This window comes from Saimiri boliviensis, chromosome 1 (genome assembly GCF_048565385.1).
Source record: "Saimiri boliviensis isolate mSaiBol1 chromosome 1, mSaiBol1.pri, whole genome shotgun sequence".
NCBI classification, from domain to species: domain Eukaryota; kingdom Metazoa; phylum Chordata; class Mammalia; order Primates; family Cebidae; genus Saimiri; species Saimiri boliviensis.
The window spans coordinates 242,119,234-242,144,072 of NC_133449.1; the positions used below are offsets into that span (position 1 = coordinate 242,119,234).

Genomic DNA, 24,839 nt, shown 5'->3' on the forward strand with positions numbered 1-24,839 from the left:
TGTTGATGTTAAATACTACCATGAAAAAATCTGAGGCTACTCTAATTGTTTTACCATTTTGGGTAATTTGTTCTTCTGCCTTGATTGCCCAAAAGATACTTTATTTTTAAAGTCCAGTAAATTTACTGGGATATGGCTCACTGTGGATTCCTCCTGTGTTAGTTTTTCCCAGGACATAGAATAGTTCTGTTTTGATCAGATTGTAGCCATTTTATTTCTCTAATGTTTACTTTCACTGTATTTTAATGCTTTTCTTTTTTTGGGGGGCTGGGGGGGTTGGAGTCTTGCTGTGTATCCCAGGTTGGAGTGCAATGACATGATCTTGGCTCACTGCAGCCTCTGCCTCCCGGGTCCTGGTTCAAACAATTCTCCTACCTCAGCCTCCCAAGTAGTTGGGATTATAGGCAGGAGCCACCATGCCCAGCTAATTTTTATATTTTTTAGTAAAGATGAGATCTCACCATGTTGGCCAGTCTGGTCTTGAATTCCTGACCTCATGATCTGCCTGCCTCAGCCTCCCAAAGTGCTGGGATTACAGGCGTGAGGCACTGCGCCTGGCATATGCTTTTCTTTATTTTCAAAATTATTTTGCTTTTCTTATTTGGGGACAACATGTATAACATATATCTTGAATTTCTTTATTTTGATCCTTTTAAACTCTCTCCATTTTCATTTTACCTGTTTTTCTCACTACTGTGAGAAAAAAAATGTTTTTTTGCAGTTCTCTAAGTTTTGTTTTGTTTTGTTTTTGTTTTGAGACGGAGTTTCACTCTTGTTACCCAGGCTGGAGTGCAATGGCGTGATCTCGGCTCACCGCAACCTCTGCCTCCTGGGTTCAGGCGATTCTCCTGCTTCAGCCTCCCGAGTAGCTGGGATTACAGGCACGCACCATCATGCCCAGCTAATTTTTTGTGTTTTTAGTAGAGACGGGGTTTCACCATGTTGACCAGGATGGCCTCGATCTCTTGACCTCGTGATCCACCCGCCTCAGCCTCCCAAAGTGCTGGGATTACAGGCTTGAGCGACTGCGCCCAGCCAGTTCTCTAAGTTTTTTGCTGCCTCAACATGGCCTTTTCCTATGATGGTTTTATTTTTTTCACAGTTATTTTCTCTGACAACTCATATTTCCATTTTCTCCCTTGTCATATCCCAATTGCTTGTATTTGCATTAAATTATTATTATTTTTTATTTATATTTTTGAGACAGTCTTGCTTTGTTTCCCAGGCTGCAGTACAGTGGTGCAAACATGGCTCACAGCAGTCTCGACTATGGGCTCAAGTGATCCCACTGCCTCAGCCTTCCAAGTAGCTGGGACTAGACGCTCATGCCACCATACCTTACTAATTTTTAATTTTTTCTTGTGATGCGGTTTTCACCATGTTGCCCATGCAGTGTCAAACTCCTAGGCTCAAGGAATCATCTTGCCTTGGCTTCTCTAATTGCTGCGATTACAGGTGTCAGCCACTGTCCAGCTACGTTCTTGTATTTATAAAATAATGGCTTAAGTTTCTTCAAATTCGTGATGGTATGTGTCTAATTTTTATCTTTTCTGCAGAACTTTCTTTTTTGTTAAGTACCCTTCATCTTCTATTTGTATTTTCCTGTCCCTTAAAAAAATAATATATTGGTAGATCTACTTCTTGTTCATTTTGAATTGCACATCTTTCAATAAGCTTGATTTTTCTCTATGAAATATTTGTAAAAGGTTTATGTTGAGTAGTGGCAAGAGCTACTTTCCCAGTAAGCAATAATCCATTAATGATTCAGTATTTTATATGATTCAAGTTCTTTAATGCTGTATTTCTCTATAAAACTACTAGTGAGGCAGAATCTCTTTCACCTTTTCTCACTACTTCCTACAAAAATGGTTTGAGCCTAGCCTATGCTTCTTCTGACAACTAGATCAAGGGTATGTATTTCAGTAGTTTGCACCTTTATTCTAATGTTTCATAAGAAGGGATTGTTGGTTTTGCCGCTAAGTTTGTTACGCTTTGGAGGAACAGGCTCTGCTAGTTTTAGCTTAAATCTTCAGTTATTGGTATCTTTCAGTGTCTCTCTGCATTTCTGTTTTGTATTCAGTCATCTTTCCACATATGATATTACTGTTCATGGTTTTAGATATTTCCTACTTTTCATTAAATGTAGAGTTTATGTTTCTCCTTCTTAGTTCCTTATTGCCTTTGGGTGATATCTTAGGAGGAAAAAGGAAAAACTTTTTACTCAAAATTTAGAAATAAAAATTTTGAAAACTGTTGATATAACAAAAATAATAAGATATTGAGAGAGGGAATTTATGGTTTTTTTTTTTTACTTGAATCCACCCAGAAATTTAGTTGAAAATCTATATATAATTGGTCTCCTATGAAGAAGACAAAACAAAAAGCCTACTTTGTTTTAATTGATGTATTTGAGAGTTTAAGCTTCATTTTCTAAAAAAAATAAGAACCAATTTTGAATACCTTGCTTGCAGAATCACTTAGTTTTCTATGATGATGATGTTGCTCTAATTGACTACAAACTTGTCCTCCTCTCTCTGTCTCTCCCTCTCTTCCTCTTTGAAGTTGAGATTTGATTTTACTCTATTTAGAAGCTAATAAGTTACCCATTACTGCTGCGTGAATGCTGGCTACCTGATATTTCCGGGTCAGAGGCAAAAGATGTTATTAGGCTACAGAAAGCGTCATAAGCCATCAACATATTTACATTGGTTCCTCTTGGCCCCATATTCCACAAGGATGACACAATACAGCCCTAATAAATGCTACACACACAGTGGGTTTGCATTGCAACTGAGGAATACGGAGCTTAAGGAATCTGCCACTTTTTTTTTTTTTTTTTTTGAGACAGAGTTTCACTCTTTTTTTTTTTTTTTTTTGAGACGGAGTTTCGCTCTTGTTACCCAGGCTGGAGTGCAATGGCACGATCTCGGCTCACCACAACCTCCGCCTCCTGGGTTCAGGCAATTCTCCTGCCTCAGCCTCCTGAGTAGCTGGGATTACAGGCACGCACCACCATGCCCAGCTAATTTTTAGTATTTTCAGTAGAGACGGGGTTTCACCATGTTGACCAGGATGGTCTCAATCTCTTGACCTCGTGATCCACCCGCCTCGGCCTCCCAAAGTGCTGGGATTACAGGCTTGAGCCACCGCGCCCGGCGGAATCTGCCACTTTTATAGCAAGTAATAAGTTAACTTGTTCTTTGTCCAAGAGGAGAGATACTACCTTGTCTCTCAAAGTTACCCAGAGCAAGTGATCAGGCACATGCAGCAAGATGTGGAGGATCACAAAAGGCCTGAGAACAACTATCTGTTTGTCTTCATGTGTGCACATGTGAGTATGTGTGTGTGTGTCCCCCTCTGATTCCTTTTCTCTATCTCTGTGTGTGTGTTCCTAAAACCCTGCACAAATGAGAATCATTAACTCGATGTAATCTGAAATGTTTACTAAACACATAAAACTGGCAATGTAGGTATTTTCTTGTTACCACTATTCATCCAGTGGGGTGGGCCCCAGATTTGCCAAACACTCCTTTGTTTTTGTTTTTGTTTTCTTCTTTTCAAAAATTATTATTTTTGAAACTCAAGAACAGAGTTGAGGCAGGTTTTTTTCCTCTCTATTTATTTATCTATACCTAGTTCAAAGCACAGCATTATTATCAGTATCAGTTCAAGCAGGTACCCTTTTGTTTAATACCTGTATTAATTTTCCTATTTCTATAGTCCCACTTATCCCCTCTCATTGATAGCTATTCAGATAAACTTGATATGGATATTTGAATCCCTATGTAGCCTCATAAAATATTGCAGGTTGTTTTGTATGTGTGTTTACTTTTTACTTTTTAAGTTTGAAACGATTTTACTTTTACAGAAATATTGCTATAGTAGAAAGATTTACGATGTGTTCTTCACCCAGATTCAAAATAGTTAAGATTTTTACAACACTTATTTTATCTCTCTCTTTCTGTATATGCACATAAATATTTTTCTGATCTCTTTGAGAGTAAGTTGTAGACATTATATTCTTTATTCCTAAACATTTCAGCATGTATTTTCTAAGAACAAAGGATATTCTCTTATATAGCCATTGTACAATGATCAAATTACAAAGTTTGACATTGATACACTACTATTATCTAGTATACAGTTCATACTCCAATTTCATTTATGTCCCAGCAATGTTTTCTGTAGCATTTTTTTCCTCCCTAATCCAGTTTCCATTACATTTACTTGTTATCTTTTGAGTATTTAATCTGGAATAATTCTTCAGACGTTTTTGTTATTCAAGATTGTGTATGTAACTTTTGTTTACTTATATGGTGTAGTGCTAAAGATCTTGTTCCCTTTCTTAATTTTTAAAAATATTTTTAAGATCCACTCATGGCTGGGCGCGGTGGCTCACGCCCGTAATCCCAGCACTTTGGGAGGCTGAGGCGGGTGGATCACGAGGTCGAGAGATCGAGACCATCCTGGCCAACATGGTGAAACTCCGTCTCTACTAAAAATACAAAAAAAGGCCGGGAGCGGTGGCTCACGCCTGTAATCCCAGCACTTTGGGAGGCCGAGACGGGTGGATCACAAGGTCAGGAGATCGAGACCGTCCTGGTCACATGGTGAAACCCCGTCTCTACTAAAAATACAAAAAATCAGCTGGGCATGGTGGTGCGTGCCTGTAATCCCAGCTACTCGGGAGGCTGAGGCAGGAGAATTGCCTGAACCCAGGAGGCGGAGGTTGTGGTGAGCCAAGATGGAGCCATTGCACTCCAGCCTGGGTAACAAGAGCGAAACTCCGTCTCAAAAAAAAAAAAAAAGGCCGGGCGCGGTGGCTCAAGCCTGTAATCCCAGCACTTTGGGAGGCCGAGGCGGGTGGATCACGAGGTCAAGAGATCGAGACCATCCTGGTCAACATGGTGAAACCCCGTCTCTACTAAAAATACAAAAAATTAGCTGGGCATGGTGGCACGTGCCTGTAATTCTAGCTACTCAGGAGGCTGAGGCAGGAGAATTGCCTGAACCCAGGGGGCGGAGGTTGCGGTGAGCCGAGATCGCGCCATTGCACTCCAGCCTGGGTAACAAGAGCGAAACTCCGTCTCAAAAAAAAAAAAAAAAAAAAAATTAGCTGGGCATGGTGGTGCGTGCCTGTGGTCCCAGCTACTTGGGAGGCTGAGGCAGGAGAATTGCTTGAACCCAGGAGGTGGAGGTTGCAGTGAGCCGAGGTCACGCCACTGCACTCCAGCCTGGCGCCTGGTGACTGAGTGAGACACGTCTCAAAATAAATAAATAAATAAATAAATAAGATCCGCTCATATAGGCCAGATATGGGGGCTCATTCCTGCAATTCCAGCACTTTGGGAGGCCAAGATGGGAGGATCACTTGAGCCCAGAGTTGGAGATCAGCCTGGGTAATATAGTGAGACCCCATCTTTATGAAAAATTTAAAAATTAGCCAGGTTTGGTGTTGCACACCTGTGGTCCCAGTGACTTGGGAGAATGAAGTGGGAGGATTCCTGGAACACAGGTGGTCAAAGCTGCAGTGAGCCATGATTGCGCCACTACACTCCAGCCTGGGTGACAGAGTGAGACCCTGGCCCCCTTGCCCCCCAAAATATCCAATAATATTAATGTGTAGGGCATCTATCTTGTTTGTTGCTTCTAAATTCTGCTTAGTATTCCATAATATACGTCTGCCAAAAAAGAAATGTATTTTTTATACTCTAGCCTGAACATTCTAGTAGAGGAATCTTTTGAAGCTGATGCCAATGCATGTCAGTTGTAAACTTACATTGCACTTTGTATCACTGTAAGTGAATTATTTGACATTGCCAGATCATTTCTGGGATTTCTTATGTTGTAAATACATATATTCTCTTAGATGACTAAAACTTAAATCCTTAAGACGACTATCTGCATCTGACACCTAAACTACAAAGATTGTTAGTAGAAATAAAACTCGGGATTTTCTCCTTCAGTACTTGAGTTAATTAGTTTTAAAATCTATTGGCTTACATACCTCTGAAAGGATTTTTAAAAATCGTGTACCTTATTGTGTATTTTTCAGTTGATGTCTAAAATTTCCCTTTTATGTCTAAGTAATTGCAAAGGATAGAATTTCCAGTGGTGCAAATATTGTTATTTAAAAGTAGAATTGATATATCCCTCTCTTAAGTGTATGCAGTTTAATCTAAATGCCATAGCAATTAGGTAACTATCAAAATGCATTTAAAAAATACATGAACAGGCTCTATAGTCAAAATTTACATCATTTCCTTTCTTTTAATTCATTGTACTAATTTCCCTTTAGAACTTTATCTTAATATATGTTTTAATATATCCTAATATATTTTAAAACATATTTTATGCTTCAGTATTTTTAAATTATATACTGTATCATATTCTCCACAGCAAAAACATGTATATTAAAATTTATTAATTTGTATATGTGATCAGAAAGAAAATAAAAATTTTCTTCTGGATTTAGTGTTTATTACATTCCAATAATTATTAGTTTCAGTGATTGATTGGAAGAACATACACATATTACAAATTTTGATAAATAATTAAATACGTAAGTAAAGTTTTTATTAGAAGACATATAGTTAATTGGATGTATTTTTTCAATTATTGCATTTGTCTCTGTATTGCTATAATGAAGCAGGATTTCAGCATCAATTCAATTTCTATAGATGTGAATGCTGAAAAAATTCATTCACATAGGGAGTAGACAAGGATAAAAGGAGTTTATTACAGAAATATCACTCAACTCTTTGAACTCCTTTTGAATTATTTATCAAAATACAACCATGGGTATCTATCATCAAAGAATAGTTTTAAATGTTGATCAGCTGGTAATTTGATTATATGCTCCTGCAAACCTGATAAAAGTGAGGAATTGGAAACTACCCGATATGGCTTAATTAAAATCATTCATCAAAAGTTATTCTCTTAACATTGACACAAATGTTCAATTGACTCTTTTCTTGGCACCGTGTTTTTATACTCCAAGGCAATGCACTATTGTAAAACTATAGATAGGAGAAAGATATACCTTTCTTTTGTAAGATGGGAGATAGGATTTTGAAAGTAGAAGCTTGACTTTTTTTTAGAAAAGAGTACATAAGGAGTCGAGAATCTCAAAATTGATTCTCTTAAAGCCATCTGTGCCATCTACACACCTATCTTAAAATGAAACAGGGACACGTATAAAATTGCCACTAAAAGGAAATAGTATTTTTAAAGCTATCGTTACTTGAAAGGAATCATAGTGTTACTAACACAGTAGCATCAAACTTTCAGAGAAATAAGGAAAATTGCACATTTATACTACAGAGGTCTTCATGTAAATACATAGTTTTTTGTGTTTTTTTTGAGATGGAGTTTTGCTCTTGTTACCCAGGCTGGAGTGCAATGGCGCGATCTCGGCTCACCACAACCTCCGCCTCCTGGGTTCAGGCAATTCTCCCGCCTCAGCCTCCTGAGTAGTTGGGATTACAGGCACGCGCCACCATGCCCAGCTAATTTTTTGTATTTTTAGTAGAGACGGGGTTTCACCATGTTGACCAGGATGGTCTCGATCTCTTGACCTTGTGATCCACCCGCCTCGGCCTCCCAAAGTGCTGGGATTACAGGCTTGAGCCACCGCGCCCGGCTATGTTTTGTATTTTTAGTAGAGACGGGGTTTCACCATGTTGACCAGGATGGTCTCAATCTCTTGACCTCGTGATCCATCCGCCTCAGCCTCCCAAAGTGCTGGGATTACAGGCTTGGGCCACCGCGCCCGGCTTGTTTTTTGTTTTCTGTGGCAGAGTGTCGTTCTTGTTGCCCAAGCTGGAGTGCAATGATGCTATCTCAGCTCATCACAACCTCCACCTCCCGGGTTCAAGCAGTTCTCTTGCCTCAGCTTCCCCAGTAGCTAGGATTACAGGCATGCACCACCACACCTGGCTAATTTTGTATTTTTAGGGGAAACAGGGTTTCTCCATGTTGGTCAGGCTGGTCTCATTTAAACTCCTGACCTCAGGTGATCTGCCCACCTCGCCCTCCCAAAGTGCTGCGATTACAGGTGTGAGCCACCTTGCCCACCCGTAAATGCATAGTTGACTGTTTTGACAGAATATATGTCTGATTCGACACACTTGAAAATTCACCTTCACATTCCTTGAAGACCATTCAAAGAGACTTACTCCACTGTGTTGCGGTCAGACTAGAATACTAAATATTGGTGTTCTTGGAAAGTTATTTGATGTTTTAATTTAGGGCTGTGTATGCTCTCATACACTTCTCTTTCTTTGCTTATTTTTGTTCCTCCACCTCCTGAATTACTAGATATTCCTAATATGTGTATGTGCACATTTGTGGGGCAGGGAGAAGAATATATATATAAAGAATATAAATATATATAAATATAATATAAATATATATAAAGAATATATATATATATATATACACACACACACACACACTTGGAGACAGAGTCTCCTTCTGTCACCCAGGCTGGAGTGTAATGGCATGATCTCAGCTCTCAGCTCACTGTAACCTCCTTCTCCTGGGTTCAGGTGATTCTCATGCCTCAGCCTCTTGAGAAGCTAGAACTACAGACATGCACCATGATGCCTGGCTAATTTTTTCTGTATCTTTATTAGAGACAGGGTTTCACCATGTTGACCAGGCTGGTGTCGAGCTCCTGACCTCAGGTGATCCTCCTGCCTCGGCCTCCCCGAGTGCTAGGATTACAGTCGTGAGCCACCGTGCCTGGCCTATGTGGGCATATTATGTGTTTTTATTATAGCTCTTTTTATATTGTACTTATGAAAGTCAATTCATTCTGCTTCCTAAGCATGTCTCAAATCTAATTCCACCTGTTTATCCAGCACCCTCATTTAGACCAGCATCAGTTCTCAGTAATGATCTTCTGACTACTCCCCTGGCTCCATTTTCTTCTCACTTCAGGATCTCCACCATAGAGTTACTAAAAGACAGATCAATTCCATGTTCCCTTACTCAGAAATCTTCAGTTGCTCTTACTTACAAATCTTCCATGTTTCTATGCTGCCAAGAGGACTGATATTAATATTTACTTTTATTAATTATCTTGTACTTACCTATTCTCAACTACCTTCCCAGACTTTTTCTCTAGCAACCATCCTCATCTATTTTACACTTCAGTGACATTTTCTTGAACACATATCATGGTGCACGTATTAGAATATATGTCATAACAGACACATAAATTTATTTTCTTAGTAATATTTAACCTAAATTTGTGGCTACTTGTGAAGAAAGGTTAAAAAAATGTATATGTAATCTGTGTTACACATACATTGTATAAACACACACACACATACATATGTTATGTATTGGGTATATTCTTTTCAGAAAAACATTTTTATTGTAAAAATGTGTTTGCAGATCATATTGTTAGCACTAAGCATGGCTATATAATACAGGAAAAAATATGACAAAGAAAATATTTTAAAATGAAAGAGGCCATGATAAAGAGAAACCATAATTCTTAAATATATTGATGGTTTTCAAAATGTATTTTGAAACACACATAAACACAATCACGAATTATTTGTGTGTTAAATTATTTTATCAATATTAATAAGAAAAAGAACTTCTGTATTTGGCCTATAACCTAAAATTCAACTGATCATAGTATCTTCTTATAATTCTCTTTTGGATTCAGCATAGTGAGGTAGGATGAACACTAAAAAGTTAAAAGGCAGGTTCTGCTAACAACAAACACTTACAAATGGTGTAATCTTTAACAGGTTGTTTATCTTTGCTAAATCTGTTTTCTCACTTACAAAGTAAGAATTAATATATAATACATTCAGCTCAAAGAAAAATTGAAACATAACAGGTGAGAATATGTGATTAAATTTAAAGAGATTTAGACATGTATTGTATCACTGAGTTAATTCTTAGTCTCTTTAATTTTAATCCTAAATTTCTTTAGAAGATCTGGCCTATCCTGATGGAAGGTATATGTTGATAAAGCTAATAAATGGCCAAATAAGGAAACAAAGGATGTGTTGTGTTTTTTTTTCTTATTTATTTATTCTGTGTTTCTTCCTCATTAAAACAGTTTTGGTATGAACCATGATGGAATTGGAAATTCTTGTGGGACAAAAGGTCACGAAGCAGCAAAACTTATGGCAGCTCACATTACTGCGAATACCAATCCTTTTTCCTGGTCTGCGTGCAGTCGAGACTACATCACCAGCTTTCTAGAGTAAGTAGTCTCTGGAGAGGGATGATGAATTGCTCCAGAAGTAAGCCGTTGGTAGAAGCCTAATATATAGTGCTTTCAACTTTGCATAATGAGTAATTTTATAGGGCATAGTGATGTTTCAACTGTTTCCTAAATACTTTAATATATCATTGTGGCCATTTTTTTCTTTATATAGAACTTTTATAGAATAGAGGAAGTGGAGCAAGGATATAAGTGGGACTGATGGTGTGTTAAAATTGTTCAATAAATGGGAGACGATTTCAGAAAGCATTTAGATTTACATGATTAAATAGCACATACGCCTAACTTAAGTTCAGTGATTACATATTTTATTTTGTTAGTGAAAAAAATGAGTTCTATAGGAGACCCAAAGTATCTAATAGTAACAAGCAACAACAACAAAAAACCAAACACCAAGGAAATGAACACTTTGAGAAAAAGATTTGTTTTTGAAAATGTATTAAGCGATTGATTTTTCTACAGTTTGAAAACTTTTTGGTCCTTTAATGTATATTCCAAGAGTCTGGTTATTTAAATGTGAGGAATATAGATTAGCTTGGGTATAGCTATGTTAAGGAAATTAGATGTTCTTCCACATCTCGCTTGCATAGGGCTTCATGATTGTACTTTGGAAACTGATATACTTGGGTCTCAATTTCTTTTTTTAAAACTTTTTTTTTTTTTTTTTGAGACGGAGTTTCGCTCTCGTTACCCAGGCTGGAGTGCAATGGCGCGATCTCGGCTCACCGCAACCTCCGCCTCCTGGGTTCAGACAATTCTCCAGCCTCAGCCTCCTGAGTAGCTGGGATTACAGGCACGTGCCACCATGCCCAGCTAATTTTTTGTATTTTTTTAGTAGAGACGGGGTTTCACCATGTTGACCAGGATGGTCTCGATCTCTCGACCTCGTGATCCACCCGCCTCGGCCTCCCAAAGTGCTGGGATTACAGGCTTGAGCCACCGCGCCCGGCTTGGGTCTCAATTTCTAACTGTGTGACCTTGGGGTGTTCTTAACTTTTCTAATCTTCAGGGTCCTAAGTTGTTAAATGAATTTAAGTCATACTGTTTATGTCATCACGTATTATATATGTAATTATGCATCATGCTATATTGTATATAAAATATATTATTTAAATGTAAATATTTTAAATAATGTCAAGATTTCTGTGTTTTATTGCTCTACCCTTATTTTTAACTGTTTTGTGCCAATTTTTTTCCCCTGGGGAGGAGAAATTAAATACTCTGTGAAAAAGTGAGGTATACATACATAAAACACAGGCCAGCAATGGAAATTCTTCTTAAAAATTGGCTGTGTTCAAAGTTTATATGAACAGGATTATATTGTGAAATTTTAAAAATTCAAACAGGTTATATAGGGTAACATTATTTATTAAAATGTCCTTTATATCTATTAATAACCAAAGCAAAGCATATGTTTTGAAAACTACGATTAGATATTTTTAAAAGGTCACAAACAAGAGATTTTATTACCTAGCACAATGGTTCACTAAAAAAAAAGAAAATCAAAAGATAAATGTTTAAAATCGGCTCTTTTAAATTAATTAATGTGATAATAAAGTTGAAGAAATAGGAAATTTATTTCAGAAGGTAGTTCTTCTGATAACCATATTATAACCTAATAAATTTTAATCTTAGTAACAGATAATTATAAGATTATACTTGCCTATGGTGAAACTGATTGAGGTGCTGTAAAAGTAGACCACAGAGCATTTGTATATCTATTGGTAGTTCTTAATACAAAGCACTAGCAGTATCATTTTCTAAGATGGTTTTAATGAGATCATTTCCCTAAATTTTAAACATTTTTGATGGTCTGCTCTCCCTAAACATCAAGTCAGATCTGGAATTTCTCCCTTGACTCGGCTCATGTTTTTATAATGGAGTCTTACTGTTCATCGCCAGAAAGACAAACTGTATAGCATACTCAGGATTCTTGTGCATTTCTGATGGTTGCCCTTGTTGTTGTTTTCTTTTTTTGGGGGGAGGTACCATTTTCTCTTCTATCTTGTTTCTGTCTCATTGGCTATATTGCCCAGCTCATTTGCTAGTACCATCTCTGTATGCTAAGTACAAAGACCTGTTCTGATCTTCTGATCTTGTCTACTTGAAACTGTATTGAGACTAAGACACTCCAAAAGAGAATCCCTAAATTGCTGGTAAAATGCAGTTTAAAAATCACCACTGGTTTGGTGAGGGACATAAAAGTATTACTAGTTTCAATAAAATGTTCCAATGAATTAATTAAATGAATTGATCCAAAAAGCATTATTTAAGCCTTATTGCCTCTTCACATTTTGTATGTGTAAGCATTAGTGTTGACAGGGTTCTAATGGGCTTATTTATCCTGTATTTTATAAAAATATTTCCCCTCATGGGAATGTTCACAAAGTTAAAACTAGTAATGAAAGATAGATGTGAACCACAATGGGTAGAGACTTGGGGAAAACTTGGCTTTCCCTCCTCTTTAATAATAAACTAAACAAATCTGATTATAATCTGACCAAGCAATAAAGGGTTTTTAAACACAAGGCTCTTTAAAAAGGTCAGTTCACCAGAGCACAAAGACATAACAGTAACTTTCTTGAATTTCTTTGTTTCTTTTTATTAATGCAGAGAACCTAATTGCTTTAACAGCTATGCGTGATATTTTTTAAAATCTAGTGCTATTTTGATCAGGGATTGAGGTTACATTTATGTTTTATAGTTGGCTTGAAAAGGCTCATAACATTTTATTTTAGCTTCTCTTCTCAAGAAAAAGAAATCTTGAAAGATGAATTGTTTAGGAGCTGCAGCACAGCCAAGAAAACGCATACCTGTCTCCACTTAGTGGCTGTATAGGCCAAACATGATGGTGGATTTTAACAATGAGCTTTCTATGATATGGAGATTCACTATTCACTGTTCAACTGAAAATGATTCCATGGCCTTTAAATGCCAATAGAATACAAAGTCTCTCGTGTCATTCTAAAACACTAGGTGCTATTGATCAGTCAGGAGATGGTGTTTACCAACTCCCAATATTTTTTTTCAGATTTCTTAAACTCGGTGATTCAATAAGTGGTTCATGAATCGCCCAGAAGCCGTCCTGATTAAATAATAAAGAACCAATTTCCGTTAAAATGGACGTGTTATGCCTGCTTCTGATGTTTTCCGGCGACGGCTTTGCAGGTAGTGTCTTTCCTATCTGCCTGCGGGATTTATTTATTTATTTATTTAGAATATAGAGAAAGGTGAACCTGGTATTATGGCTCAGACTCATTGATGACTATGGGCTAATTTACCAGGCAGTGGAAGACAGTCAGAAGTAATTTAAGCCAGTTTTTCATACATTTTTCACCACTTAGCAATAGTACAAAATAATTACATATAGTTTTCAAAAATTATTATGATTTGTGAATCAACTCTTGCTCTATAAAATTAAAGTCTGTTAACCTGTTTGAACTGTCAAAGATCCATAGCAAAATTTCCTACAGTTCCAAATTCAATACAAAGGAGACATTTTCACAGAAAGAATGGAAGCCGAACATATTAAGAGAAGCAATGTGATGGTCAGAGTTGACCTAGGAAGAAAGGTGACTATAGAGCTACAAGAGAAGTGATACAAGATGAGCAAGCTGACCAAAGCACTCACATTTCCTCTCTAGCAATGACCTTCAAAGGTCAACATCAGGCTGTTATATAGAAAACAATCTTTATAGTTGGGACCTTTTTTAAAAAAAATGTAAATGTAGAATCCAAGAAAGAGCTTGGCAAAACAGGTTTCTCCTCCTTCTGTTTATCTGTTACATTTGGGGAATCTTGCTCTAACCATAATTAACTTTGATAAATCATAATTATATATAGGGTAAAAAGAGTAAACCACTCTCAATACAGTACTTTTGTCTTGAAAGCTTCAAGTTCAGTTATATCAAGGGTGAGGGAAAAAGATTAGCCTTAGAAGGCAGTACATTGTTAGCTTCATTGAGAAGACTGACAAAGCAGTTTATGAGAATATGCTACATAAGACAGTTGACTTGCTTTAGATGACATCAGCCCAGTTCATTTTTGCTTAATTTATGTGGATCAGCACAACTTAGTAAAATAAAAATAGGAGGTGGCATTAAGTGTTAACTTTTTGTTGTTGTTGTTAAGAGATTGTTAAGGTATGTACAGGGTTATATAGAAAGATTTATTTTTGAGACTGACCCACCATATTGAAGACTAAAAGTCTGTATTTTATGGCATAACTGTTTTAGTGAAAATACATCTAACATCACAATTAGGAATATATCTTAATGTGTTCTGGAAACAAAGCCAGGAGTGCATATTTTACAAAAGGATCTGTAAATTTTTGCTGATGACAGAACTTTAACTCATATTCCTATATTTAAGGCTAATTTTTGGATTATGTAAATAAGATCTCTCTAAATTAGAAATAGAATTTATAAAATAAGAGTTCCTCATCATGCTGCAAACATTTTGGAAAATGTAAATATACTCTGATTTACTATGAATTTTGTAATCAAGGAAGAAGTATATGCTAAAACTAATGCATTTTTTTGCTTAATCTCAGAAGCATAAACAAAAATAGAGTCTAGGAATTCAATAATGATCTGTGTTGCTGTAGCTATTAACTAGGGTTTGGATTTTTAGTTGTGATTATATGCTGCTAAGAAAATAATCGCAGAGGTACTTTTTACATATACAGTTTTACTCTGACAAGTACATGTTTAATAATAAGCTGTAATTAAATCTCATAGATGGAGACTAACACTGTTCTACATTTAATTTAGTAATGAATGAGGTTCATGTTTTCTGAGTGGAAAAATTTGCATATGACACCAGTGTACAAACCATCTATGTTTAAAATTATTATTTGATGAGAAGATTTGTATGTATCAGTACAGTGCCAGTATAATTTTGATAGTAGCATAAGTAACATTAGACATTGTAAGAATTGTATGGTTACATCTCAATTAACTAGATCACAGATTAAATTAAAATTTCCCATAAATTTTATTTTTTAATCAGATAATTACAAAATATAAGACAACAACTTATATCTAATATTTTATGAAAGCAAATATTAGGTTGGTGCAAAGTAATTGCAGTTTTTACTATTAAAGTCATTGCAAAGTGAAAATTACTTTTGCACCAACCTAACAGATTTACATATTTATACCAGGAGCCATACAAAAAGTATTCATATCAGCATAATTTTCAATTCTTAGAAATTGGAAATAATCCAGATGTTTATTAGTAGAGGAATTATAAATAATTGTGACATACTCATAAATGGACTATTAAAGAACAATAAAAATGCACAGGCTACAGTTACATTTACACACATCAACATAGAAGTATCTCATATTCACAATATTGAGAAAAAGAATAAAATCACAAAAAAAATGCCCACAGTATGACTACTTTTATATAGGGTCCCAAAATAGGCAGATGAATAATTAGACAGTAAGATTATTAAGCAAAGCAATGAAATTATTATTATAAAAGGTCAGAATAGTAGTTACCTCTGGGGCTGGGGAGAAATGAGGGATATGACTGGAATTAAGCACTTCAGAATTTTCATAGGGAAAAAAAATAAGAAAAAGCACTCCTGGGGTTAAATATACATTGCTCACCTCTATGTCTTCTACCTCTGTACCTATATCTGTAATATTTCATAATGGTAATTGATGACTGAAAGGCATGAAAAATCCAGAATTATTATTGTAAGAATTAATTAGTAACTAATAATTATGATCTTAATTACTTGACTTTACTTGAACACAGCAGGAAAGTAGCAGAAAATTTTAGTTAACATAGTGCAAAAAGCATTTTTCTTGCTTAACCCTTAGTTAGCAAATAATAGGCTGGATGCAGTGGTTCATGCCAGAACTTTGAGAGTCTAAGGCAGGAGGAACTCTTGAGACCAGGAGTTCTAGATCAGCCTGGGCAAGATGGTGAGACTCCGTATTTACAAAAGATACAAAAATTAGCCAGGCATGATGCCGCATGCCTCTTGTACCAGGTACTCGGGAGGCTGAGGTGGGAGGATCTTTTGAGCCTAGTAGTTCAAGGCTGCAGTTAGCTGTGATCATGCCACTTCACTCCAGCCTGGGTAACAAAGCAAGACCTCATCTTAAAGCAAAACAAAACAAAGAATTAAAACAGGAAAAATATCCCATCCCTCAAATTTTTAAATCAAGGTTTACTGTATATACCAGATACGGTTACGAGAAGGAAAATGTACTACATATGTACAAACGTGTAGAAATGTACGAACAATTTAAATCCACCTTGCAGATATATCCCCACAGTTTTTTTTACTGGAAGACCCTTGACTTGTAAGCCTTGCTAATTTGTACAAATATAGCCAAATCCATTTCAAAAGTCCTTTGTTTATTCCATGTTTCTAAATACAGGTTCATTTTTAAAGCTCCATATGGTTTTCCTTTATATTTTATTTCATATGGTGTTTTATTCTTCTGTAAAAAATATACTGGAAATGGAGAACAAGACTTGTCTAGACCACATTAATACAAGGCAATAGGTGCTTCCAAAGAACTGAAACAAAAATACACTTCTGGGATAAACTTTCTTAGAAGAGTTTTGGCCACAGGTGCCTGCAAGTTCATGGCATTCTTGGTGGTATGAAGCCCACGGCAGTGGTCCTCTGGTTTGGTATTTTTTAAAGAACCTGAACCATGATTAGAAGACCACTAATATTAATATATCGAAACAATAGTTTTAAATGAAGCAATTATTCTTGCTTCCTTCTGGGTTAAGTCATTTTCCAATTTGCCATCAGAAAAGAATTTTTTCCTCAGGGTATCTATTCTTAAACTCTTCTTTGGGGTCCACATAGTTCTTCCTCTGATTCTGGGTTAATTTTATTTGTTACTAAAAGTAATTATAACCATTTTAAATATAGTCTAACTTGGTGTCACTTAGGTGAATATATCCTACACTTTTTTGATTATGCCATTGTAAATATTTTTTGTCTATTGGATACCTACTTCAGTACACAATTTAAAATAAATATTTTCTATGAAACAGATTTATAGTAGTATTTGTTATTTTATTTTGACATTTAATTCCTTTCATAAAGACATTTATATTTTTATTGTTGATAGAAATGAAATAGATATTTTAGAAGAAAATTGGGGAATGAAACTAATTCATTTATCTCACCAATATTATATTATCAAAATGATTCTTTTTTTATTGTGTTATTCAAATATGACCTCTTTGTCATTAACCTTAATATATAAAATTTACTGGTAGCATTACATTTGCCTAAAGTTTGCATATCCTTATAGATTAAAGATATTTTACTTAGTAAAACCAAAAAAAAAAAAAGCTTTCTACTTAAAAAATTCATCTAGAAGTTATTTTTCTTGCTGAGGTACATGTCAACTTTTAAAAGTATAATAAAAAGGAAATTAAAAAGTGTTCCATTATGAAAACTGTGTAGCTGGGTGAAAAAAGGTTGTTCTTTGTTAGTTAGACACCTTGAGCAGTGACAATTGAAATTATTGTAGTGGCCAATGGTCAAATTCATCTATGTTAGAACCATAATTAATATTCCATCTAAATATTTCTTATTGATTAAAAAATTAGTCAGGAGGGCATGAAAGAAAGGGGAGGGATATAAAGAAGGCAGTATTCTGTCCCTTTGGTCTTTGACTCTAATCACCTTAGAGATAGTATGGTTCAGTTTTTAAAAGGTATTAATTTGCTGTTGTGTGTGAAATACCTTTTTATGTAACAAATTGATTTCGACATGTTAAGAATATGAGAAACTTCTAACTGAATAGGAAACTCATTGTAATGCATAGTTCTTTCTTAGTTATCTATAAATGAAAAATTGTACTGTCCTAAATAACAGTTGAGGAACTTCTACTTGTGAAATTATGTTCCTTTGGCAAAGTGGATGGAAAAGATTTGGGAAAAAAAAACACACAAGTGCTGGCACAATGGACAGGAATGTTGGAAAAAATTTTTAAATGTTGGCATAGGAATTCTTTAAAAATTCTAACTCACTCACATGTGAAATGAAAGTAAAAAAGCATCTGTCCTATTTTATGCACACTGACTAAATAAAAATGAACAATTAGATTTAGCAAAGTTTAAAGCTCTTTAAACTAAGGTATTCTGTCTGGGTTTTGGCGACCTTTATGTTATTTGTTCCACTGAATTAAAATATTATGTTTGAGTGCAGACATAGCTTGAAACGCAGAAATTATACAAAGAAGAGAATATTCTCTTTTCCAATTCTGATGATCCTAGATGAAATATGAAATTTTGAGAGACTAAACACTTCTAATATACTTGAGAGGAAAACTTTGGTCCTTGGCCTCATCTGTCATTCAGCCCATTTATTAGTGAAATATTTTGAGAACCTATGGACATGTCTTAACACAACATCTGTTGTTCTGCCCAAGGTGGAACTATATAAATTAGCTCTTTAAGGATTATAACCATAATTACTTTAAAAAATTTTTCTGCATTTCATGTTTTTAATTCTACTACCAGATGTGGTTATATTTTCAATGAAAACAAACAAGAAGCTTAGAACAATGTGAAATTCTGTTTTGATTCCTTGAGAAATTAGTTAAAATCAAGGCCAACCTGACATTTTCAGATTGTTGGCGGAAATGATTTTATGTGTCTTGGTGCTGAAATAAATTATTTGGAGCTCCTATTCAGGTTTCAGTAAAGCGATTCTGTCCTGCCATGTGATTATTTATTAGGAGAATGTATTGTTTTTCATGCATCAAGTTATTAAAACAAAGCTCAACACGTGGTTTCATAATTGTGACTGAAATAGTCTATAGAGTACCTAATTTCCTTTGATCCTTTATGTTGAACAGTTCAGGCCGTGGTACTTGCCTTGATAATGAGCCTCCCAAGCGTGACTTTCTTTATCCAGCTGTGGCCCCAGGTCAGGTGTATGATGCTGATGAGCAATGTCGTTTCCAGTATGGAGCAACCTCCCGCCAATGTAAATATGGGGTAAGAAGTCTTCATCCTTATGTTTCGTCATTTATATGTGTTCTTCCATGACACAAATGTTAAGATGGAATTATGACAAATGTCATTTCCCTCTAGTAACATATTTAATTTAAATATGGCTTTTGACACTGCAGTTTTCCTGATACCATATGTACAATATTTTTTCTAAATGTTTGAATAATCCTAAGTTAAGCACATTTCAAATTTCTTTTGAGGGTTGCAGGTAGAATTTTAGTAACTCTTAACTGTTTTTTCTTTAAATCTTTAATTTATGGCCGGGCGCGGTGGCTCAGCCTGTAATCCCAGCACTTTGGGAGGCCGAGGCGGGTGGATCACGAGGTCAAGAGATCGAGACCATCCCGGTCAACACGGTGAAACCCCGTCTCTACTAAAAATACAAAACATTAGCTGGGCATGGTGGCGCGTGCCTGTAATCCCAGCTACTCAAGAGGCTGAGGCAGGAGAATTGCCTGAACCCAGGAGGCGGAGGTTGCGGTGAGCCGAGATCGCGCCATTGCACTCCAGCCTGGGGTAACAAGAGCGAAACTCCGTCTAAAAAAAAAAAAAAAAAAAAAAAATCTTTAATTTATGATGCCAACTGTATTTCATCTTTTGAAATATTATGGCTTTAGAATCTCTGTACATACCAGTTTTCTGATAGTCTTATAATTGAGCTAAAGGACATTTTTACATTAGCTAGACAGCTTTACTTTCATTCATAGTTGGTAGTACTAAGTCACTTCACGTTGCCTCATCCACTGTCCACATTCCAACACCACAACCAAGCAGGAACAAGATGACATTAGCTCAAGTAGTGAAACAAGGAAAATTGCTATGGTAGAAAAAAAATGTAGGCATCATAATTTTTACTCTGCGTGTCTGCCTTAGAAACAAGTCACAGTGTCTACATCAAAAGATGAATACAAATTCTTTTTAAATTTCATAGAGCAAGATTTTAGTGGACATGTTCATATTAAGAATATAATATAAACATGGTGAATGAAAAAATTGAGTTTTAATATGTCAAATTGCTTACCAAAAAAAAAAAAAAAATCAGATTTAACAAAAAGTTGAAATCCTTGATTTTTTTTTTTTTTTCCCTTTGGTGAGATAGAGTCTCACTCTGTCACCCAGGCTGGAATGCAATGGCACAATCTTGGCTCACTCCAACCTCCGTCTCCAGGATTCAAATGATTCTCCTGCCTCAACCTCCTGAATAGCTGGGACTACGGGAGCATGCCACCATGCCCAGCTAATTTTTGTATTTTTAGTAGAGACAGAATTTCATCATGCTGGCCAGGCTGGTCTCGAACTCCTGGCCTCAAGTAATCCACCCACCTTGGCCTCCCAAAGAGCTAGGATTATAGGCATGAGCCGTGACACCTGGCTTGATTTCTATTTTTATGCAAATAGTCTTTTAAATCCTCTTTTAGAAATAATAATAAGTGTTTTGGTAGTATTATACTGAATCATTGTATTGTATGTATCCTCTTTGGGAGCAGAATAAAGGGAAGTGTTTTCTTAAATATCTCTTGGGCGAGAAGTATATTATTCTTGTTAGGCTCTGGGAGCATATTTGTGCACTAGGTTTACAGATTGTGTGTGATTGATTATATGGATATGTAGAGCCTGTTGTAAAATTTTGGCTTATCCTTAATCTTATTTTTGTATGGTTCTAGTTTCTTTTCTTCTTAGATTGTTTATGTTTCAGTAAGTCATTTGAACTTTAATCACAGTCTTTCTACATATACTTACGGATTAATACATTGAAATTCATGATCAAATGGACTTAGAAAATTTCTATTACATTATTCATATCTATCTATGTCATTTCTTTGTTAGCAAGTGAAATAGTTCATCTACATTTTTGTGTTCTATTGGAAATTGGATTTTAACTCCACCTGAAAATTTCCATATTAGATAATTTATATTATCAGTTTTACAGAATCTATGGCTACAGGATACAGTCTTTTTCTCTCTCAAATAAATTAATTTAAAAATTGACTTGATTCTTCTTACTGTATCTATATATCTAATTGAGTTCAGACTAATTGATTTGAAATGAGATAAACAGTACAAAAATTACATATTTTTACTTTATATTCCTGATAATCTGCTTGTATATTCTTTTTTTTTTTTTTTTTTTTTTGAGATGGGGTTTTGCTCTGTCACCCAGGCTGAAGTGCAATGGCATGATCTTGGCTTACTACAACCTCCGCCTCCTGGGTTCAAGTGATTCTCTCACCTCAGCCTCTGAGTAGCTGGGATTACAGGTGTGTGCCACCACACCTAGTTAATTTTTGTAACTTTTAGTAGAGATGGAGTTTCATCATGTTGACCAGGCTGGCCTTGAACTCCTAACCTCAAGTGATCAGCCCACGTTGGCCTCCGAGAGTGCTGGGATTACAGGTGTGAGCCACTGTGCCCAGCTTGTAATATGTTTTGTTTATAAAGACTAATGTAAAAGATACAAAATAAAACTGGAAAACTTCGAGAAAGGCATTAGCATCTTACAAACCTATACAGTTTTAAGTATTTTATCATGAATCCTTTTAACTTTGATTTGTAGCAAAATAATTTCCCTAGATTCATATGCTATATGAAAATGCTTGTGTTTTTTTTTTTTAAGTGTTCTCTGTTACTAACAAAGTGTATTAAGTCATAATTTATTCTTTACAATCACTCCCTTGTCTGAACTGAACTTGTTTAGTTTTGCTGACACAAATCTATGCTGGTTTATATCTGGCGAATCCCTAAAGTTTTAAACAATTCTAAATACTACTTTGGAAAACAATAGTGGCTTTGAAGGTCAGAATCCAGTGGGTAAGGAAATCATACTTCAGGTGGTAGCGGAAGGGAAAAACAAACCAGCCTTGATTTAGGTAGCTGTCTGAATGTAGCATGCTGAAATGAACACTAAATACAGTTGCTGTAGACTTAGGAGAACACTTTAGAATTTTTGAGAGGGGATACATCTGGTTTTAAAAAATCATGAAGTGATTCCTCTTTCTTTTTTTTTTGAGACGGAGTTTCGCGCTTGTTACCCAGGCTGGAGTGCAATGGCGCGATCTCGGCTCACCGCAACCTCCGCCTCCTGGGTTCAAGCAATTCACCTGCCTCAGCCTCCTGAGTAGCTGGGATTACAGGCATGCGCCAGCATGCCCAGCTAATTTTTTTTTATTTTTAGTAGAGACGGGGTTTCACCATGTTGACCAGGATGGTCTCGATCTCTCGACCTCGTGATCCACCTGCCTCGGCCTCCCAAAGTGCTGGGATTACAGGCATGAGCCACCGCGCCCGGCCACTGATTCCTCTTTCAACCAGCAGGTCTCTCATGATGACAGGAAAGATTTTAAAGAACTACAGAATGATTATTGCAGAAGTGATCAGCTTTCTATCTCTTCCACTTGGCTATGAAGTAGTCATTGCTGGTTACCAATGATTAGATCTGTAGTTATAAAAAATCTTGCCTGAATTCTTAGTGAGTAGCTTCATTAACATACATGTTAGTTATGTTTGGAAATTTACATGAAAATTTTTCTGTTTTATTTTACTTAAGGTAACATTTTCACTATTATTCTTGTATGTCATCTATTCTTTTTTTTTTTTTGAGACGGAGTTTTGCTCTTGTTACTCAGGCCGGAGTGCAATGGCGCAATCTTGGCTCACCGCAACCTCTGCCTCCTGAGTAGCTGGGATTACAGGCACACGCCACCATGCCCAGCTAATTTTTTTGTATTTTTTGTAGAGACGGGATTTCACCATGTTGACCAGGATGGTCTCGATCTCTTGACCTCGTGATCCACCCGCCTCGGCCTCCCAAAGTGCTGGGATTACAGGCTTGAGCCACCACGCCCGGCCACATGTCATCTATTCTTGTTTTTCAGGTGTTCTTAAATTCCTACAGAAGTTGTGAGGAGGTTGTAATGGCTATAAACATAAAGAACAAAATACAGTATAATATACAGAGTAATGTAGTTGTATAATACAGTAATTTATAAATGGTATATAGTTTCTGGTATTTACGTAGTGACTTTTCTGAGCCACTTCAGACTGAGTTAATAAAAATGATAATTATCACATCATATTTTATAGGTGAGGAAACTAAAAATACTGAATGTGATATACCTACTCCAAAGTAAAAAAAAAAAAGTCTAAATTGATGTCAGTTCTGTTTCTATTAGGAATACTAATTATGTTAATAAAGGTAGCAGATGTATTTTGCTTCACAAGACACTTGTTATTAAATTTTTATCAGCTTATGTCTGTTACTAAAAATTTTCTCAAAACTCCTCTTGTCCCAGTCTTTTTTGGGAGAGAGGTGGTCAGGAGACCTTCTCTAAAATCTTTTTTTTTTTTTGAAACAGAGTTTCACTCTTGTTGCCTAGGCTGGAGTGCAGTGGTGTGATCTCGGCTCACCACAACCTCCACCTCCTGGGTTCAAGCAGTTCTCCTGCCTCATCCTCCCGGGTAGCTCGGATTATAGGCACCCACCACCACACCTGGCTAATTTTGTATTTTGAATAGAGACAAGGTTTCTCCATGTTGGTCAGACTGGTCTCGAGCTCCTGACCTCAGGTGATCCGCCAGCCTTGGCCTCTCAAAATGCTGGGATTACAGGCATGAGCCACCACAGTTGGCCTCTAAAATCATTTTTTGGGGAAATAAGTTCTCAAATCTCTGACACTCTGAGTCCTGGATCTGAGTCAATTTATTTTCTTTTACTTTATATAAAATAAATAGGACTTCTTCAAGGTAAAATACAAGTACAGACAAGTAGCCTGTAAAGCTGGATTTCTACTAGATCATCTAAAAATATCTGCTAGCTCTGTTAGTAGGTTTCTAAGAGACCTTGGATGATTCCTGGATGAAAATACATTGCAAATAAAACAGCAGTATCGGTATGTCCAAGAAATGTTTCTTTGCCTTTTTAGAGTAACAAACTCTTTCCAGTAAAACCCTGGGGAATCTGTCGTCTCACTTCTCTTCCATTTCCCATTAGTCTCCTCTTTTTTATTAGAAAAGAATTATAAAAACTGAATTAACAAAAAGCATATTGCAGTAATAACAGTAAGTTTAAACATAGGAAGGAAGTCATTAATGAGCCTATATAATATAGGGGTTGTGGGTGATCTTTTGACTACTTCCCAAAAAGCACAGATTAATTCAGGGCTCAGCCTCAGCTTTAGCTCTTTATTTCTTTATTCTGTCACTTAAACCATATCTCAAATATTGTTTTCCAGTACACATAATACTTCAGTATAGGTTAACAATATCTAGTACATAATTTACTGTTAATCATTAAGAGCTGATTGTTTGTCTACAGGTAGATTTAAGGCCAAATTTTATCGACATCATAGCTTTGTTTATTTATGGGAAATTTTTATTGTCTATGAAGTTTGTCACTGTTTATATAGACCTTAAGAGTTAGCACATAAATGCATAATAGTATGTTGTACATGTTACTGCTTATTATTATTTTTTTTTATTTTTATATTTTTTGAGACAGAGTTTCTCTCTTATTACCCAGTCTGGAGTGCAATGGCGCGATCTCGGCTCACCACAACCTCTGCCTCCTGGGTTCAGGCAATTC

The 24,839-nt window shown here is 36.0% G+C and overlaps 1 protein-coding gene across 1 annotated transcript in view; it reads left to right on the forward strand.

Annotated features, from left to right (window-relative positions):
• Nucleotides 1-24,839, forward strand: part of ADAMTS6 (ADAM metallopeptidase with thrombospondin type 1 motif 6) — a 348,499-nt gene that overhangs the window by 196,123 nt on the left and 127,537 nt on the right. The window contains exons 10-11 of the mRNA XM_039469458.2: nt 10,085-10,231; nt 19,105-19,246. Coding sequence (XP_039325392.1) covers nt 10,085-10,231; nt 19,105-19,246 — 289 coding nt within the window. The remainder of the gene's footprint in view (nt 1-10,084; nt 10,232-19,104; nt 19,247-24,839) is intronic.